The sequence below is a fragment of the Pristis pectinata genome, chromosome 6 (genome assembly GCF_009764475.1).
Source record: "Pristis pectinata isolate sPriPec2 chromosome 6, sPriPec2.1.pri, whole genome shotgun sequence".
In the NCBI taxonomy this organism is placed as follows: Eukaryota; Metazoa; Chordata; class Chondrichthyes; order Rhinopristiformes; family Pristidae; genus Pristis; species Pristis pectinata.
In genome coordinates this window covers 98,314,143-98,335,195 of record NC_067410.1, presented here as the reverse complement: position 1 = coordinate 98,335,195, position 21,053 = coordinate 98,314,143, and the positions used below count along the sequence as shown (strand labels likewise).

At 44.9% G+C, this 21,053-nt stretch overlaps 1 protein-coding gene across 6 annotated transcripts in view; it reads left to right on the top strand.

Moving 5' to 3' along the window:
- The first annotated feature begins 2,365 nt into the window (after positions 1 to 2,365).
- zbtb38 (zinc finger and BTB domain containing 38) overlaps positions 2,366 to 21,053 on the top strand; it is a 68,521-nt gene continuing 49,833 nt past the window's right edge. For 2 of the 6 annotated variants that reach the window (XM_052017980.1, XM_052017979.1), the window contains exon 1: positions 2,469 to 2,558. Coding sequence is in view for 2 of the 6 variants with exons in the window: in XM_052017977.1 (XP_051873937.1) it covers positions 4,356 to 4,418 (63 nt within the window). In the remaining 4 variants the exon portion in view is untranslated. Of the gene's footprint in view, positions 2,385 to 2,468; positions 2,559 to 4,244; positions 4,575 to 21,053 lie in introns of those variants that run through there. The other 4 variants (XM_052017982.1, XM_052017978.1, XM_052017977.1 and 1 more) reach the window with 4 other exon arrangements.

Here is a 21,053-nt window from a genome sequence, read left to right as displayed (position 1 = left end):
TGTAACCGCACAAGGTGTAACACCGGCCCCTACACCTCCGCCCTCACCACCATCCAGGGCCCTAAGCAGCCCTTCCACGTGAGGCAGTCTTTCACATGTGAATCCATTGGTGCTATTTATTGCATTGGGTGCTCCCGGTGCAGCTTCCTCTACATCGGTGAGACGGGACGCAGATTGGAGTACTGCTTCGTCGAGCACCTTCACTTCGTCTGCCGTGGCTGTCTGGATCTCCCGGTGACCAGCCACTTTAATTCTCCTTCCCATTCCCACACTAACACATCTATCTTTGGCCTGCTCTACTGCCTAGTCGAGGCTAAACACAAATCAGAGGAACGGTACCTCATATTCCGCCTGGGTCATTTCCACCCTGGCGGAATGAACATTGAATTCTCAAGCGTCCAATAACCGCTCCCCCTCTGTCCCTCTCCCATCTCGTCTTGATCCACCTGGCCCCCCTCACCCGATCTCTTTCCCCTCCCCCACCTCTCCATCTGGCCGTCACCCACACACTCCTCCCCTTGTTTCCCCTCCCCACGTCCCTCCCTTTATTCCAGGCACCACTTCCTTCTCCTATCAGGTTCCATCATCTTCAGCAATTTGTCACTTCCCCAGCTGCTAACACCGTTCCACTCTCACCCCCCTCGTCTGCTATCAACCCCCCCCCTCACCTGGATCCACCTATCACCCGCCAGCTCTCCCTCCACCTCTTCCCCCCACCTTTTTATACTTACTATCTCCCCTATATCTTTCAGTCCAGATGTAGCGTCTCAACCCAAAACGTCAACAGTCAATTCCCTCCATAGATGCTGCCTGACCTGCTGAGTTCCTCCAGCATCTTTTTGTGCCTTGCTCCAGATTTCTAGCATCTGCAGTCTCTCTTGTGACAAAGATTGGAGGACTAGAGGAGGATCAGAGGAACAGAGGGAAGGGGTGGGGAAACACCCTGGAGGTGAGAGTGACCTGAAATTGGAGAATTCAATGTTCATATCATTGGGTTGTAGGAATATGAGGTGTTGTTCCTCTAGTTTGCATTGGGCCTCACCCTGGCAGTGGAGAAGGCTGAGGATCCACAGATCCCTGAAAGTTGCCTCGCAGGTGGATAGGGTAGTTAAGAAAGCTTATGAGGTGTTAGCTTTCATAAGTCGAGGGATCGAGTTTAAGAGCCACGAGGTAAGGATGCAGCTCTATGAAGCTCTGGTTAGACCACACTTGGAGTACTGGGTCCAGTTCTGGTCGCCTCATTATAGGAAGGATGTGGAAGTGTTGGAAAGGGTGCAGAGGAGATTTACCAGGATGCTGCCTGGATTAGAGAGTATGGATTATGAGGAGAGACTAAGGGAGCTAGGGCTTTACTCATTGGAGAGAAAGAAGATGAGAGGAGACATGATAGAGGTGTACAAAATATTAAGAGGAATAGATAGAGTGGACAGCCAGCGCCTCTTTCTCAGGGCACCAATGCTCAATACAAGAGGGCATGGCTTTAAAGTAATGGGTGGGAAGTTCAAGGGAGATGTCAGAGGGAGGTTTTTTACCTAGAGAGTGGTTGGGGCATGGAATGCGCTGCCTGGGGTGGTGGTGGAGGCAGGTACATTGGTCAAATTCAAGAGATTGCTAGATAAGCATATGGAGGAATTTAAAATAGAGGGATATGTGGGAGGAAGGGGTTAGATAGTCTTAGGTGAGGTTTAAAGGTCGGCACAACATTGTGGGCCGAAGGGACTGTATTGTGCTGTACTGTTCCAAGTTCTATGAGCCCTCCTACTGCAGTGTCTTCTGTCGTGTAATCTCTTGTGTCTCTTTTGTGTAAATTTGGTTGCTTTGATTCCATTATGTTTAAATGTAAGTTAGAAAAATTCACTGAACACTGGAATCTCTCTGGACTCAGCCTTGCTCTGACTGTGGCACCTCATTCACCCATTTGCTCTCCTCTCAGTCTTGTCTTCAACAGCAGCATGTACCCCATGGTCTGAAGTTCCCTCTCTGCCCCTTCACCTCCCTCCTCTAATGTAGGTCTGACCAACCTTTCGATCACCCCCTTCATTGGTTAGAGTCTGCTTATTTTCCTTATGCTTCTCAGAAATGTTCATTAAACCCTTTTTTCCTTCTATTGCAGGATTTCATACACTGCAATACGATCCATTCAGTCACATATCTTGGGTGTACCCATTTTCTTTCTGTTTTGGTAAAACAACAACCCATTTGTAGGTAAGTCAACAACATAACACCCAGATTCTTGATTTGGACCAATTTTTTTTATTTTCTACTTCAATTCTGTAGCAAATAAAAAGCAAATCACATATATATTTAGAAGTAGAGTAAATCCTCACAATGCATCTTTGATGGCAATGAGAAGCTATTTCAGCTACTGGCCACATGATGGAGTGGTGAGTTTGGAATCATTTCAATGGGGTTTAAATTCAAGCATTAAGCAGTTGGAGTGGGTGGTATGAGAGAGCTCGGACAAGGAAATGTGATTCTGAGCTCACCCCAATGGCCGCTGGGGCAAGTCACTAATTCATCAAAGTTGAACCTTCTACAAGGCCTGTAAAGGAATGCAGGTAAGACCAGGAGAGTGGTCCCAAGCAGGGAAAACTGGTGCAAATATTCTATGTGAAGTGTTTGCATTAATACTGAAACATGGCTTTGTTCCCCGTGCAAACCTGGGGGTGTAACTTACTGTTCTGTTGTGCTCAGTTGTAATCTTGTAGAGAACTGATGAGTGAATCATTTCACGTTGCAGTCTTCAGTTTCATGGAATTTACACTGAGCAATAATAATCTAAGTTTTCCCAGTATCTCTCTCGTCTTTGCATCAAACCCTCTTTCACACTTCTGTTCTTCAATGAGCTGGGGATCAGCTCATTGCCAGATAGGGTTCAGGACCAACATTCCGTGGAAAGCTTTAATCTTCCGCCTTCCCACCCTGCCCTGTCCTACACTCACAAATCACCATTTGTTTACTCTTGTTATCAGCAATAGGATTTTTACACCATTCATTGCTGCAAAGTTCAGTTACTGTTTCGTTGCTCTTGTATCAACATAACCCACAGTTCTGCATATTTCTTGGTTTTTAATTACAGTTGTCTTCTGATAGAATCAGAAGAACTTCAGATTTAAAAGACCATGGGTGAAATATTTGTGTGTTCTTTCTCCAGGTAGTGGTGGCATTGTTTGTAGTTCTAATGTAAGGAATAACTTGCAGGACATAAAATCTTGCCAAACTTTTCCCAACAGGCAAACTGAAACATAATTAAGTCTTGACAGGTTATTGTTTAAAGTCACCAAGTCTCAATTAAACCTACAACTTCCAACCTGGAATCACATGCCAAACAACAGGTGCTGTCAGCAGAAAGAGCATTGGTCAGGGCTGCTTGCTGGAGAATTCAATTGCTTACAAAGTGTGGAGATATCCAAGTAAATCAATTTGCACAAAGAGCAACTGTCAGGCTCCCCTTGAGTCTGGCTGACACTAAATGCATGGCTGCACTGACCTTGGGCGTGCTGTGACCCAGCTGGTTGTGTTGCCAATGGGCCAAGTGCCTCTTTATCTTGGTTGGACACATTTCTCCAGTAATGCCAGAGATAGTACATCCGCTGGTGAAGTGTACATCAATTCCATCTGCGTGGCTCCCCTTTAAGCTTCACATCACTACAAATTTGTGTCTTCTATATATCATAAGGATGCAACAGCAGACTGGCCAATTCACATAATTGTTCATACCATTAAGCTGGGTTCCTAATTTGCTGATTTGCATGCCAAACCTAATTTCAATGTGATGGGATACTTTAGACTATTATTTCTGTTTGAACCTAATTGCAGAGGTTAAGCAGTTCTTAATTAAGAAGGGGACTTCTGCATTTGACAGATTGTTACTGCTATCATACAGGTGGTAAAGATAAATCAAAAGCACCTGAAATTACCTGCCAATCACTGATTACAAGATGTTAATAGCTTTTTTGTATGTTTTGCAAAGTGATTACTACTTGTGTTTCTTTTGAAATTGTAGTGCCCTGGGACAGAACTCCTGTAATTTGCATTTAGGAATTTTGTTTCTGAGACTGAGGCTGCATTTCCTAACATTGTCTTTTTTGTATGTATGTGTTTTTTTAAAGGAATTTTTAGGTGATTGTTCTAGAAAAAAGAAAGTTGCTTAAAGGCTAGATTTTGCAATGTGGGGGCGGTTAACGTGATCACTCCACAGGCCAGTTTCCTGCTCTTAAACAAGAGAGATACAAGTTTGAGACACCTGTTCAATGATAAACTGAAATTATGTTAATGAATTGGTTTGATTGGAATGAACCATATGACTTTTGTCAATCAGACAAGCATGCTTCTGTTGACATGAACTGAGGTGAATGGATGGAATAACTCAGTTAACCTGGAAACTGAATATGAAGACAATTGAGAAGAAAGTTAAGGTACAATATCTGGTGACGATGGCCTGAGGCTATAACTTCACTCTCACTGACACTCTTTTCCATAACTTTGTGTAATTTAGTTCCTACTTCACTTCATCTGCTCCTTCTTAAGCAGTTCCTCAGGTTGGAGGATGACTTCTGACCTGGTTCGGAGGGGTGAGTGTGGGAATCTCAGTCTGTTGTAAAGGTGGTGTGATGGGAGGGCAGATTGGGAGATGGCATAGTCATTCTACCATTTATGTTTGGCTTCTGTGTGCTCCCAATGAAGGGACTTGAAGTTCTTAGTGCCACTCCAGTTACCCCTTCTCTGCTTTGAGCAGTTGTGGGCCAGGGATTCCTAGGAGTCGGTGGGATACTGCGTTTTATTGAGGAGACTTTGAGAACCTCCCTTGAATTGTTCCCTCTGTCCACCTGGTAATCTCTTGCTGAGAATGAGCTCAAGATAGCATTTGTTTGTTTTTGGGAGCCTGGTGCTAGGCGTGTGAGTGATGTGATCTGGCTATCCAAGGTGACTGACTGTAATTTTTACATCTCATCTTCTAGCAAAAGTGAAGTGGAGGTGAATTCCTGTAGGCAGCTGGATTTGAAAGGAAAACTTCACAGGGCAGGCACAGTAGCGGTTAGCGTAACGCTTTACAGCGCCAGCGACCCAGACTCAATTCTGGCCACTGTCTGTAAGGCGTTTGTATGTTCTCTCTGTGTCTGCGTGGGTTTCCTCAGGGTGCTCCAGTTTCCTCCCACGTTCCAAAAAGATGTATGAGTTAGGAGGTTGTGGGCATACTACGTTGGCGCCAGAAGCGTGGTGACACTTGCGGGCTGCCCCCAGAACACTCTACGCAAAAGATGTATTTCACTGTGTTTTGAAGTACATGTAACTAATAAAGATGTCTTGTCCTCTTGACTAAAGTTTTGTGAGGTCAAAAAAAAGGTGATGTATAGTGATTAGTACTGTTCCCTACATTTCTCTTGAAGATGTGATGTAGTGAAGGTTATGTCTGTTGTGATTCCAGGTGAAGGAAATCCACACTGCTTATTTTCAGATCCCTCACTTGCTTTGTAAGTGCATTACAGACTGATAACTTCCTGAGGTTCATTGGGTACAAGGGGACCTCGAGTTTTAATGGTAGGGTTATTTGCATAGAAGGTGATCTTACTGAAACCTAAAATTCTGACAGGTCTTGACTGTGTAGATGGTGAGAAGGTGTTTCCTCTTGTAGGGAAATCTAGAGTTAGGGTTCACAATTTCAGAATAAGGATTGCCCACTTCAGATCAAGATGAGGTGGAATTTATTCTCTTGGAGCCATGAATTTTTGGAATTCTCTACCTGAGAGAGCTGTGGAGACTGCATCATTTGCTGTATTCAAAGCCAAGATGGACAGGTACTTGGTCTATTGGAGAGCTCCGGTTATGGGAAACAGTGGAGCTGAGGCCAAGATCAGATCAGGAATGACCTCATTGAAAGGAAGAGCTGGCTCAAGAGTCCAAGTGGTCTATTCCTGTTGAGGGACATGTTGGTCATGCAAGGTTCCTGTCTCGAACTTCCAGGGAGATGTTGGAGCAGCACATCTTGCTCCAGCTCAGAGGCAGTCCATCCAGAGAGAATGAAAATTCTGCTCCTTGCGGTTTCTCCTCTTGAAGTAGCAACTGGTTATCTTGGAGAACTAAAGGTTCTGCTCTCTGATTGTCATGAATTGGGGTTCCAGCTCTGAGGGGTACTAAATGCTTAAAGTGATGCCCCAAGAATTTCACAGGCACAACCTCATGAGCAAGTTTTCTACAAAGTTCTCAGAAATGATAATATTACAAAAGCTCTCAACATGGATGCCCAGTAAATCATAAACTCCCGCAGTCACAGAGCCTGTTTGTGACACTGGCACTAGCTCGTATATCCATCGAAAAAAACAATGATAAAGCTCTCTTTATCTGAGATCGTTAAAGCAACAACATCAGCAGACACAATGGGCTGCCTTGCTGCTGAAATATTGCTCTGCTTTCATTGGGTAATATTTCATTCCCTTCCTGATTGGTTATTGTTCAGGAATTGTCATTGTCAGCATATTGTTGGTTTTGAGGTTTGAGTTCAGTTAGTATGAGGCAAATAAAACTGAATATCTGAATTTTGGAAGGTGAGTTCGCCTTAGATTTTTTAAATGTGAATTGCACACCATTGTAGTAGTGTTGCAATAAACTAAATAAACGGTCTTAAACTCTGGTAGAGTTAACCTAGTTGCCACGGACAATTTACAACATCACATTACAGTCTTTACACTTCATTTATCATCTTTTCGTCTCATTTTGGATCATAAGGTCAATCTTTCCCTCCCGACACTCTCAACGAGAAATTACTGCAGAGCAGGGGAGAAGTGTGCTCTGGCGCAGCCCGGAACTTGGTGCCCATGGGGCACATTAAGGTGAAAGGGGCACCTTGGGCCATAGTGTTGGCTGCAGGTCTGGCCAGTTCCTCGTTCTTGGAAGCAGCATCATTCAAGGGGCAGTCGTGATAGTCTTGATGCAGCAGAAGCACTTTGTGTTTGAGCAGATAATGCTGCGGAACTTCTTTGAGATTTTTGATAAGGATTTTTTTTAAAACTCAAAACCCTGCCACAGGCATGTTTCTAATGACCTTTTCAGCCATCTGCTTTTTCACAATAGCAACTATTAACAAGGCCTGAAAACCAAAAAATTCTGTCACAAGGTTCTAAGATTCTTCAGACTTTGAAGTTTACAGCACTTTCCACATTCAATGGAAAGTTGTTCCTTTGTACAACATTTAAGGTTTCCATTCACTGTAAAAAGGAATTTTTGTTGTTACTTCATCTTGAGAACCCCCTGCAAGCTGCCTTGTAGGGAGACTTGGTAAAGGTGGAGAGAGGAGTGGAGAAAGGATAGGACAGAATAGACGTTTGACTAAGGTTTCCCTTTGTCTTGGTACCACAGAGCTACTACAGTCTGGAAAAGGGGTAAACATGAAACTACAGGCCTGTCATTAAAAACCGATCTGCCTCAATGATCTCCTGCAGGGAAGGAAATACACCCCCCCCCCCCACCCCTTACTCCTTACCCTCTCCAGTCTTTGTGTGACTCAGAATCACCAATGTGCACGTTCCAAGCCAGTGGAGCAGTTAGGATGTACAATAAATGCTGGCATTGCTACTCTTGTCTTTTGATTATTGAGTAAATTAATTTTTGTGTATGGGTATAGAGTTGTTTGTTGGTCATTCAGGAGAGGCCATATCATAGAGTCATAGAGTAATATAGCATGAAAACAGGCCCTTCAGCCCAACTTGTCCATGTCAACCATGGTACCCACCAAGCTAATCCCTTTTGCCTGCATTTGACCCATATCCTTCTGAACCCCTCCTATCCATGTACTTATCCAAATATCTTTTAAATGTTGTTGTGAATCATTTCAGCTGCCAAGAGTACTTGTAGTTGTTTGTTCTTGTTTGTCATGAGTAAACAATATTGCCAGAGGATGTGCTATTGTAGTGACCACCGCCTCTTAATAAGTGCAAAAGGTAAACCACATTCTCTAGTAAGTTCTGAAACTGCAAACTAATTTCTTCATTTGAAAAAACAAAGATGGATCTCTCTAGGTGACATCATCTTGGTCTGTTTGCACCTACAAGCAGCAATATCTTGGTAGCAGCAAGTTTGCATTGAAAGGAAATCCAAGTGCAGAGATGTCGAGCTTTCATTTGTGTTATGTTTACAGCTCCTGTTCCCTGAGCTGGCACTGAGAGGAGAACGTTTGTGTGCAATCTTGCTCAAATGCAAAGGCTTTTTTCCGCCAGCATTTTCCTCTGTGTTGTACCCATATTTCCCAGGCATGACTTGGCAACAGGACTGAGGCAGGTTGTGCTCTTTGCTGTTGGGTGTGTGCTTTAATTTTAAAATATGAAGTGACTCATTGCTTCTTCCTCTGGCTCAATTTCTCATTCCACTTGATGCATAATTAATATGTTATTGTGAATGAAATGAATGCTCTTGCAAAACTATTTAATCTATATTGAAAGAATCTCTGCTGTGGCAGTTTTATGTTCTTTCACTAAAGCTGGTCTCTGTAACAATAACCACAACGGGCCAGGATCATAATTAAAAACCTACCCGATTCACTAATGTCCTTTAGGGAAAGAAATTGGCCTTCCTTACCCACTCGGGTGTTTAGGTGACTCCGGTGCCACCAACATTTACTCTTAACGGCCTTTTCAATTTGGTGCATAGCCTTGTGGCTAACCTGTTTGAGCATGATGTGAAAAGAAGTCACATTTACATGAGCTCTCTAGTCTGCTATAAAGAGGAACTGGAAGTAAACAGCTGCCTCAGCTATCTAAGCCAATTGTGAAAGGTCGCTGAAACTCCATGGAGGCTCAGGTCGCTAAATTAAGGATGGTAAAGGGAAGAATGGGACCTGTGTGTCCATTTACCCAACCCTTGGATGAATGACCTCAGAGTCCTGAGGATCCTGGCAGGGGTACATTAACAAATCTTCCAAAAGATGGGAAGAAATTGTATAAAAGAGGGGTCATCAGACCTCAGAGTCCTGAGGATCCTGGCAGGGGTACATTAACAAATCTTCCAAAAGATGGGAAGAAATTGTATAAAAGAGGGGTCATCAAGGACATGGTGGCAATAACCTGGGAACAACCATTGCAGAAGGAAGGTCCTGATTTTGGAACACAGAGAGAATTACAACCCCAATCAGAGTGAGCCCAGCCAGTTCACCTTGCAGGAGTAGTATTTGATTCTTGTAATTTAGTACAATGAGTGATAAGTTAGATCAGTGAATCAAATGTGGAGTTATTGGAAATTATGTATGCTGACATGTCAAAGCAACTTGAACACTAATAAAGACCAAGTTGTACAAAACCTTTAGTTTGAGATTTTCTTTGTTTGACACGTCAGCTTATACCATATAGAGGTAATAGGGTCAACAAAGGGTAATTGGGGAGTAGCAATAAATGATGGCATTTTCAGTGATTTCACACCATAAATGTACCAAAATATTAAATTGTTGGATTTCTAGTTGTTGACTGCAGTTTGAGTTCTGATGTTGACCTTCTGCTTTCCACTCTAGATGCCTTTTACTTGATAGCAGGTATCACACTTCATTAGCAGTACTTGTGTGTGCTTTTGGGGATCCAATGGGATTGTAACTCACAAAAGAAATACCATCTACTAATGTTGCCAGGACTGGAAAACCAGCGATAGATTGGATAACTTAAGAACAGAGGATGCTGAGGGGAGAGTGAACTGAGATGTATAAAATTAAGAGGGTGTCCTAGATATGATAGCTAAGGACCTAATTCTCTTGTTAGAGTGGTTTTAAAAACCAATCTTACATTTCAAGTAATTGGTAGAAGGGAGACGAAATCACAGAGTGGTGGGGAGTCTGGAATTCCCAGGCTAAAGGACTGGGAATATTATTTGAAGAGTGATGACCTGCAGAGCTATGGACTAAGTGCTGGAAGATAGTATGATATAGCAGCACTTTTTTTTGGCCAGCATGGACATGATTGTCAGAATTGCCTCCTTTTGTGTCTGTAAGGAAAGGCAAATTAGCCAAAGGTTTCTGATTTCTCCTTGGTATGTGCAGTAGTGTGTAACACAATGGTGGTTGCAAGACAAAATGGCGTCATCTTGGAATGTGGTAATACCTTGAAGATGTGCATGGAAGCACGTCCTTTAGAGTAGTTACTGGTGAAGAATGTTTTCTTCTTTGTAGACCTGCTGTCTCTGTTTCTAAGTTATGTTCCGAGGCCGAAGGTTGCGAGAGATAAGAAGGTACAGGCTGGTACCACAAGTACTGGGGTCAAGGTTATGTAAGTTTTTGAAGGGCATAAAAGGGACACCTTCTTTGTGCAATTTGGAATCTTCCCTTGGGCTGGGTCGTGACTGGTGCTAAGAGATAGAGAGAAGGCTGTTGGACACCTGAGGTTCCCTCTAGCATTATATAGATTGGTTGATGAGTATTACTTTGCTTCCTTCTTCCTTTCTGTTTTTTATATTTTATATAGGTCCAATAAAGTAGTTTCTATAACTTTGAATACGTGTACAGTGCTTCCTTTGTTTGCGAATACCTCTTGCTGCTGAATCAGGAAAGAGAGAGAGTCAGGGGACAGAAGTGAGTGTAGTTGCTATTACTAAGGAGAAGGTGCTTGGGAAGCTGAAAGGTCTGAAGGTAGGTAAGTCACCTGGACCGGATGGACTACACCACAGGATTCTGAAAGAAGAGCTGAAGAGATTGTGGAGGCATTAGTAGTGATCTTTCAAGAATCAGTAGAGTCAGGAATGGTTCCAGAGGGCTAGAAAATCGCAAATGTCACTCCACTCTTTAAGAAGGGAAGGAGGAAAAGACAGGAAATTATAGGCCAGTTAGCCTGACTTCAGTGGTTGGTGAGATGTCAGAGTCCATTATTAAGGATAAGGTTTCAGGGTACTTGGAAGCACATGATAAAATAGGCTGAAGTCAGCATGGTTTCCTTAAGGGGAGATCTTGCCTGACAAACCTGTTGGAATTTGTTGAGGACGTAACAGGCAGGATGGGCAAAGGAGAGTCGGTGGATGTTGTTTACTTGGATTTTCAGAAGGCCTTTGACAAGGAGCCACAAATGAGGCTGCTAAACAAGATGGGAGTCCATGGTGTTACAGGAAAGGTACTAACATGGATAGAAGACTGGCTGACTGGCAGAAGGCAAAGAGGGGGAATAAAGGGGGCCTTTTCTGGTTGGCTGCCTGTGACTAATGGTGTTCTGCAGGGGTCGGTGTTGGGTCTGCTACTTTTCACGTTGTATGTTAATGATCTGGATGACAGAATTGATGGCTTTGTGGCCAAGTTTGCAGATGATACAAATATAGGTGAAGGGGCAGATAGTGTTGAGGAAGCAGGGAGTCTGCAGAAGGACTTGGACAGGTTGGGAGAATGGGCAAAGAAGTGGCAGAAGGAATACAGCGTAGGGAAGTGTACGGTCATGCACTTTGGTAGAAGGAATAAAGGTGTAGACTATTTTCAAAACAGGGAGTGAATTCAGAAATTGGAAGGCACAACATGGTGGGCCGAAGGGCCTGTTTTGTGCTGTATGGTTCTATGGTTATGGTTCTATGGAAGTGCAAAGAAACTTGGGAGTCCTAGTGCAGGATTCCCTAAAGGTTGACTTGCAAGTTTAGTCGGTAGTAAGGAAGGCAAATGTAAAGTTAGCATTCATTTCCAGTGGACTAGAATATAAAAATAAGAATGTAATGCTGAGGCTTTATAAGGCATTAGTCAGACCACATTTGGAGTATTGCGAGCAGTTTTGGGCCCCATATCTAAGGAAGGATGTGCTGGTATTGGAGAGGGTCCAGAGGAGGTTTACAAGAATGATCCTCAGAATGAAAGAGTTAACGTACGAGTAGTGTTTGACGACTCTGGGCCTGTACTCGCTGGAGTTTAGAAGGATGGGGGGGGGGGGGAATCTCATTGAAACCTACTGAATATTGAAAGGCCTGGATAGAGTGGACGTGGAGAGGATGTTTCCAGTAGTGGGAGAGTCTAGGACCAGAGGGCACAGCCTCAGAATAGAAGGATGTCCCTTTAGAACCAAGATGAAGAGAAATTTCTTTAGCCAGAGGATGGTGAATCTGTGCCACAGATGGCTGTGGAGGCCAAGTCATTGGGTATACTTAAAGCAGAGGTTGATAGGTTCTTGATTAGTAAAGGTGTCAAAGGTTATGGGGAGAAGGCAGGAGAATGGGGTTGAGAAGGAAAAATAAATCAGCCATGATCGAATGGTGGAGCAGACTCGAAGGTCTGATTGGCCTAATTCTGCTCCTGTGTCTTACTTACAGTAAAAAGGAACAAACTTTAAAATATTTTTGTTACAGTGTTATGATTTTCTGTGACACTAATGTTGAAGCCCTGGTTTTGGTGAAAAGCCTGTCGCCTATGTTTGCACTTTGAATAGCACGGCAGTGTGAATGGAGTAGAATAATGGTTAGAGATCCAGACTAATGATCCGGGGACATTGGTAAGATTCAAGTAATGAATATGGAATTATAGGCTGCTTTCAATAATAAAGGCCATAAAAGGACAAGATTGTCATGAAAACCCAATTGGTTCATAAGTGTCACAGTCGTTTTCCTAAGGAAAAGGAGTCTAAAACTAGAGGGCATAGATTTAAGGTGAGAGGAGAATGATTTAAAAGGAATCTGAGGGGCAACATTTCCACATACCCACTGCCCTCTGTGAAACAAACTGCCAGAGGAAGTGGTAGAGGTGGGTACAATTACAATGTTAAAAGACACTTGCACAGATACACGGATAAGAAAAGTTAAGAGGGATATGGGTCAACTCAGGGAAGTGAGACTAGCTCGGGTAGGTAACTTGGTCAGCATGAATAAGTTGGGCTGAAGGGCCTGTTTCTCTGCTGTATAACTCCAGTGTCCTTTGGCCATCCTTGCCTGATTTAACCAATATTTGACTCCAGATTCACCAATCAACTGACTCTTTGCTGCTGCTTCAATCCAGGTGGGGACCATAAGTTTTGGCTTCACCAGCAACACCTGAATCCCTTTTAATGCAGTGGTTTTCAACCTTTTTCATGCTGTGACCCCCCCAGAACATGTCCTTGTTAGATGGCGGACCCCCAAAGCCCACAAAATCAAACAATCGATAATTCATGCATACAACTCTTAAATTACTGCACATAGGCCCTATTGAAAGAGTGACTATTTCAATCACCGACAATTACCAGCGGTGTCTTTCAGTGTTCAGTTCAATGTGAAGGTTGTGCCTGTTTTGCACTGCAGAGTTTGTCCAAACGTGGTGGTATGTGCGACAAACGTACGCATATGCCATCCTCAATATTCAGTCTTGATCTGTATTTGATTTTCATGGCAGTGACTACAGAAAATGCTATTTCACACAAATGGTCGCAAATGGTAACAAAACATTGACGGCTTTGCCGGACAGCAGTGGATACTCCTGGGAACATGCTATCCAGAACGACAACAGCGACATTCGGTTGAACTGCAAGCACAAAGTCCTGTCAGATGACAGTTCAGCCAATTCTTCTTGTTCACATCCAGTTAAATCAGTAAGCATGCATTCAAACGGATTTCAAATCCAATCAAACATGCTTGTGTCATCGTCGCTGAAATACTCGTGGAAATAATGTGACAGCTGTTGAATATGGTTCAAAACGGTGCTCGCAATGGCCTCTGTCTTAGTCTCGTTCACTGTCAGAAAGTCAGCCAGCAACGGAAACCTATCGTAGGTGCCTTGCTCGCATCTTCCCTTCCAGATACGGAGTTTTTTTTCTGGAAGGCATTGATTTTGTCATGCATTTTCAGAACATTTGAGCCAGGTCCTTGCAATGATAGATTTAAGCTGTTCAAAATGTTGAAAATATCTGCAAAATAAACTAATCTGGCAACCTACGTCTCATCTGTCAAGAACTGTGCCAATGATCCATTATGCTCATTTAGAAATATGAGCAGTTCATCTCGCAATTCATATACACACTGCACAACACGTCCTCGTGACAGCCATCTGACTTCTGTATGTAGCAACAAATGCTTATGCACGGCTTCCATTTCATGGCATAAGTTTTCAAACAAACGATGATTAAGCAGCCTGGCTTTGATAAAGTTAACGATTTTAATGCACGTGGAAAACACATCTGCAAGATTTTCATCCATATCCTTTGCAACCAAAGCCTCACGGTGAATCATGCAGTGGGTTGCTGCTACTTGTGGAGCTACTCCTTTCACTCGTGCGACTAGACCCGACTTCCATCCCGTCATTGCGGCAGCACCATCCGTGCATACTCCAATACTCTGTGTCCACGCCAATGCTGATTGTACAAAAAAAGTATCAAGCGCACAGAAAAGTTCTTCACTGGTTGTATGCCCTGGGAGTGCCTTGCAAAATAAAAAGTTTTCCAAAGCCTCTCCTTCCCAGCAATATCGAACATAAACCAACAACTGCGCAGCACTGGCAACATCAGTACTTTCATCGAGCTGAATCACAAATCTGACTTGCTGAAGACGTGCTATCAGCTGGCTCTGTATGTCTCCTGCCATATCGCCAATTCTTCTGCTTACTGTGTTATCAGACAGTGGAATGGCTTTCAGTTTTTGACTGGATTCTTTTCCCAGTACAACTTTGCACATATCTACTGCTGCAGGCAGTATAAGCTCTTCTCCAGTTGTGTGAGGCTTTCTGGAACGTGCTATTCATAATGCTACCAAATATGATGTGCGAAGAGCCTGTTCATTTACGGTGGCGCAGGCTGTCATTTTGCCGTTCTGCTTGAGGTACAGCTCCTTTTGCCGCTCACAATATTCCTTCGGCTTACTGGCATCCTGGATGCACTGTTGTTAAATGGCACTTCAATTTCGCTGGTTTCATTGCATCGTTGGACAGTGTTTGCAAACACACAACACAGATGTTGGTCTGAATTTGTCCCCACTGCGATGAAGCCATATGAAATGTATTCTGGATCGTACTCACATTGTTTTCTCTTTCGGTCACCCTTATCCCCTTCGTCATCAGAATCTTCCAGTTTCTGGTCAGCTTTTCTCTTCAGAAATTTCTCCATACTCAGCAATACACGCTGGACAGTTTAATTACTATTACTGATAAACAAAATTATCAAAACTAATCTAAAATTTACACGCTTGCGCACTTTTCGTTTAACAGTGACGTCACTGTGGCATAAATGCATGGTAAGTAAGCAATATTATTAAGGCACACCAACAACCTCACTCAGTCTCGCTAACACTACAGTGCCCAACAGAATAGTAGTGAGTAGTGAACACTACTGACTACACAAATTGAATATTAAGCTGCAGCTTACCAGAAGGGAACATCATCTAAGTCTCTAGGATTGTTGCCTATAACGGAATAGATATGGCCTATTTTCTGAATAGTGGAAAACTGGAGCAAGCAAGTAAGCTACATCTTTGTAACAGGTCGCTTTTCCATTTTTTTTCTTGGCTTGCTCGCAGACCCCCTGGCAACCTGCCACAGACCCCCAGGGGTCTGCGGACCACAGGTTGAAAACCTCTGCTTTAATAACTAACAAAAATATGTCCAGCATACTTGGAGCTCCTGCAGAGCACACAGTCTAAATATAGGAGAGCAGTACACATGATGTCTCGGGAGCCTTGATCTAGAAACTGAGGTTGCAGCAGAATGATCACTCCGTGTCTGTTGTAAGATGAAAACCAATCTGCAACAGCTACCAATGGCTGGATGTAACTAAAGGGTTAAAAGAAGCATCTTTCTCTGTTAGGACTATTTGTTTTTCCCAGGGGTTACTGAACACAGCAAGGCATCAATGTGGAAGGCTGCCCCAAGCATTAATCGGGTGCAGTTAAACGGGCAGCTTTGCAAAACAATCAGGGTCTGCTTCAGCCAAGCGAGACAATGGGGAGAGTTAATTTGCCCCATCAGACAAGATCCCAGGGCTTTGTTTGAGTCCCTCACAAACCTTTCTCGGCTACACACTCATGGAGCCACCTGCCTGCTAGAAGATAGGAAGTTTTATCTGTTCATTACCAGTGGAATTTTTCTGCACTAATGACTGATGAGACTCTTGAAAACAATGGGAAGGTTTAGTAAAGGTGTGGAATCCTTTGTTATGCTGGGACTAAACGGTACACACAGCCCAAGAACGGCCTGAGAGAGCTGAACAGTCAGGGGCCATGCTCGCCTGCTGGCTTGCGGTGGCTAAACAAAACGAAAGGGCAGAGGAGATTGGTTGTACCCCAGAGCCAATAAAGGCGCGAACTATGATGATAAAAGGCTGGTATCCAGACACAGGGGATGGGGATATCTGGTCTGACCCTGACGACAGACGGGTAGATCAGCCCATGGAGGGAGTGGACGAGACGGTTGCCCACCTCTTTGTGGGCTGTGGGTTTGCGAGGCAGGTGTGGCAAAAGATGCAGTGGTCCTTGTCACGGTTCATCCCCAGCAGATGCGTAACAGAGGATTCTCTGATCTATGGGCTGTTCCCAGAGATGGACATCAACTGCTGCTGGAAGGTCATCAATTCGTTGAAAGACACCATTTTGTCTAACTGAAACTTGTTGGTCTCCCAGCACTGTGAGATGTCCGTAGGGGAATGCTGCTGACTGGCACATTCCAGGTTGCAGGAGTACGTGCTGAGGGATGCATTGAAGCTGAGTGCAGCCAACACAAGGGCTCGGTGGGGAAGGAATACAATTTAGGGTTCTTCTGCCACAGGAGACAGAGGGGCGGGGTCAAGCAAAGAAGCCCCTTAAGTGTTGTAAATATGGGATTGGGGTATCACCCCAGGGAGCCACATGAGTGGCATTGGTGCTGTGGGTTTAAAAAAATTAGTAACACTAATGACTGATCCATACATGAATGTAAAGGTTTGCACTGTTTTATTGTATATAGTTTGTTTCTTTATGATGAATAAAGTTTTTAGTTTTTATTTTTAAAAAAAATCAGCCCATGGAGGAAGTGGATGATTACAAACCTCCCTATCAGGACTGCACCTCACCTGCTACCCTCATGCCCCCCCCACCCCCCAAAAACTATGGTGAATAAGCGTGAGGATGAATGGGGTGGTGAACGTAGGGAACAATACAAGGATTGGGATGACCAAGAACAGTGGGCACCCCAACGGCATGCCCAGCGATGGCAGGTCATTACCCAGGATTGTAGTGGAATGGAGTTGAGGGATTTGCGGGATGGATTTTGTCAGCAGAGAGGAGAGTCACTCACGGCCTGGCTAGCCTGAATCCGGGATGCAGCTGGGGATGAGATTGAACTGTCCACTGCTGAAGTGGCTGTGCTGGCATCCATAAGACCACAATGCAGTGCTACAGGGTGGGTCGGCAGCAGGCTCCCTGTACAGCCGGGTGGCGCACGCTATTTGACAGTGTTACCCTAGCCCAATAGACTGGCACATGAGCCCAGCAAAGTGGAGCACACCTGAGCAAGGTGTACAGCGGCTGTGGGAAATGGCCATTCAAGGCACAATATATGAAGATCAGCCGAGGGGAGGCCCAGGGACTCCAAGCGAGACTAGGACAGTCAGCTGCTAGTTCATTAAGAGGGGTGGTGTCAGCACTAACTAGTGCTAGGTAAATCGGTAAAGGCGGCAGTGGTTGCTATGGGAACATTGGAAAACACAATAGAGGGGAGGAGCAAGATGCGACCTATTAGGGAAGCACCTCCACATAAACGATGTTACCGGTCAAAGGCTGTTCGGAAAGATCAGTGGGGAATTGTCAAACCGTCTCCCGGACCAACTCGCAAAGAAGTATTTCTAGCTGTGGTGAAGGCAGGGGTACTGAGAGAGGAGGTCAATGGCATTACTACCGCAACAATGCATGCTATGTGGAAGGAAAAGTGGGGAAGGGGAATACAAGGGTAGCACCTTCCGCACACGTAGATGCGTCACTGTATCCTTCTCTGCAGAGCCCAAAACAGATTATTCGGGATCTAGAGAAGCAAGGGATAGCTACGTCTGAGTAAAAGGTCAGCCTGTCCCATGGGGGATGGCCAGGGTCCTCTGACTGTGTACAGGATTTCCCAAGCCCCGATGGGGGACCCAAGGCCATATGTCCCAGTTACTGCTTTTTGGGGGGGGGAAGGGAAATCAACAGCAATTAATGGCATTATTGGACACTGGCACAGAGTGTTCCTTGGTACCGGGCAGTCCAAATGCCCATAAGGGAAAACAAAAATGTGTAGAGGGATTCATTGGTTGGGGGAGGGAGGGGGACCGATACCAGTGACTGAGGTACAGGTGATATTGTCAGTAGATAATGGCCCCAGAATGCACGCCCAGGTATTGTTATTCCGGTTGCCAGAAACGATTTTGGGAATGAATGTGCTCAAGGGCATGAGTGCAAAAACAAATATAGGAAAAATTACGTTTGGGATTTGGAAGGCTGATGTTTTTATGGTGGGGAACGCTAAATGGGAGCCTTTGCATTTACCTCCCACCCAATCGGGTAGTTTTCCAAAAACCATACAGAATGCCTGGGGGACTCCAAAGAAATGACGGAGACCCTTCAGGAATTGGAACAACACGGGGCGGTAAGACCAGCCACATCACCGTACGATAGCCCTGTGTGGCCAGTGAGGATATCGGATGGGAGCTGGTGTATGAACAGTCGATTATTGACAACTAAACAAGCAAGCTCCACCCCTGGCCTCGGCAGTGCCGGATATCGTGTCTCTAGTGGAAAGCATGTCAGAGGAGGACACGAGTGGTACACAGTGATTGATCCATCTAATGCCTTTTTCTTGATTCCTTTGGATGAGAGTTCACAGGATCAGTTTTCTTTCACTTGGGAGGGGAGGCAGTACATATTTACCAGACTTCCCCAAGGGTATATTCACAGCCTGACCTTGTGTCATTCCCTGGCCACTCAGGACCAGGAGCAATGCCCTCTCTCACCTGATATACAAGTTACATGTTACATTGATGGTATCTTACTGATGGGACCCTTGGAAGGAGAGGTAGTGGAGGCCCTCCATAAGTTAAAGGAACACATGATGTAGCGTGAATGGGCGATTAACCCTCAGGAGGTACGAGGGCCCAGTAAAACGGTTCCGTTTTTGGGCATTAGCTGGAGCTCGGGTCAGAGAACCATCCCGGATAAAGCCAAGAATAAAATACCTAATGCAGCAACTCCCACCAATAAGACAGAAGTGCGGAAGTTTACTGGCCTGCTTGGTTTTTGAAGGCAGCACATACCCCACAGAACAATCCTGCTTAAGCCTCTGTATGCACTAGCCAGGAAGAAAGCTACATTTGAATGGCGGCCCGACCAGCAAAAGACTTTCCAGGATGCAAAGCAGGCAGTGGCTCAGGCTCTGCCACTTGCACCATGAAGACCCGACGTGCCATTTGAATGACAAGTATCGGGGCAGGAAGATGTGACTGTTTGGAGCCTGTGGCAGTAACAGGGTGCCACGAATGTACCATTGGGATTCCGGTCCAGGATACTGCCAGACCCAATGACCCGGTACACTCCATTGTGGAAACATCTGCTGGCTTGTTATTGGGCCTTGGTGGAGACTGGAAGTCAGGCAGGTGACCTGCCAGTGATCATGCACCCACATCTGCCCATTAGGACACGGGTAAAATCAAATGACTCCGGAAACCCGGTCGGGCGGGCGCAGACTTCCTCGATTGTGGAGTGGAAATGGTACGTGTCAGAGCGAGCAGGGAAGGGGCTGGATGGGACAAGTGAATTACATGAGAAGGTAGTGGAGCTGCCAGAAGGTGAGACTGAAAATCCTCTGCACGAATTGCCCAAATCACCAGTGACGTGGGGAGAGTCCCATTTGCTGATTTGTTAATGGAAGAAAAGCACTGCACTTGGTTCACAGACTGGACAGCCCAGTGGAAAATCGTGCGCAGGGGCAGAAGTCAGCTGCCTTAAATCTGACCACTGGACAAGTCCTTATGGAAGCAGGGACAGGAGGATCTAGCCAGCTCGCAGAATTGGTAGCTATGACCTTGCCCTTGAAAGGGACTGCGAGTAGCATCCATATCTACACAGATTCATGGGTCTGTGCAAGCGATTTGGTGGGATGGATGATGAAATGGCAAAGTCAGGACCGGAAGATGACGGGTGAGCCCCTGTGCGGAGCTCAGCATTGGCAACAGTTGTGGGACGCAGCCCAGACTAGGAATATCATCGTGTTTCATGTGGATGCCCATCTAAAGGGGGATGATCCCATGATGTACAACAATGAAGTGGATCACCCAGTGCAAATCAGTAAGGCGACGATAGCGGAAGAAGATTTATCCCCACTAGCCAGGTGAGCTCATGAAGTGTCCAGGCACTTGGGAGTGGCTAGAGCAGTGGAATGGTCAAAAAGCCTAGGAGTAGCTATACCCTACGATACAGTAAAAGCCAAAGTCATAAAGTGCAAAGCCTGTCCACAAATAAAACCAACAGCGGTAACCCCGCTGGACCATGGGACACATCAAGCAAGGGGAGGGGCCAGCACACCATTTGGCAAGTTGTCTATGTAGGGTCCTTGCCTCCTCACAGGAATTTTAAATACCTACTAACTATGGTGGACACCTATTCGGGAGTATTAATGGCGATTCCAGCTGTTCGAGTAGACCAGAAGAGCACTATTAAAGGGCTACAGAGCCTGGTACAGGCATATGGGGTACCTGCAGGAATACAGTCGGATAACGGAAGACATTTCACCAGGCAACAAGTTCAAACAAAATGGTGTGGCCTGGGTATTTCACATTCCCCATTACCCCCGAGCTTCCGGGTTAATTGAAAGGATGAAAGGTCTCCTGAAAGAGCAAATTTGTGTGCTGATCCGCACAAATAAGATATGATGCAATATATTTATTTATTAGTCATGTGTACATCAAAACACACAGTGAAATACATTGCAGGGATGGCATTCTGTGCTATCTTTAGCACTATATAATCTGAACAACAGACCCTGACCCCTAGGCACCCCTACGAGTGGAACGATTCTGTCAGACCCTTTTGTCACACCTGAATTGGAGGTAGAGGAGGAGCAAAGGACAAAAAAAGGGTGAATTGGCCTAACCAAGCCCCACAATGGTGCAGTAATAGCAAATGGCAATGGCAATACCTCTTGGGTCACGTTAAGGGGGGCTGAA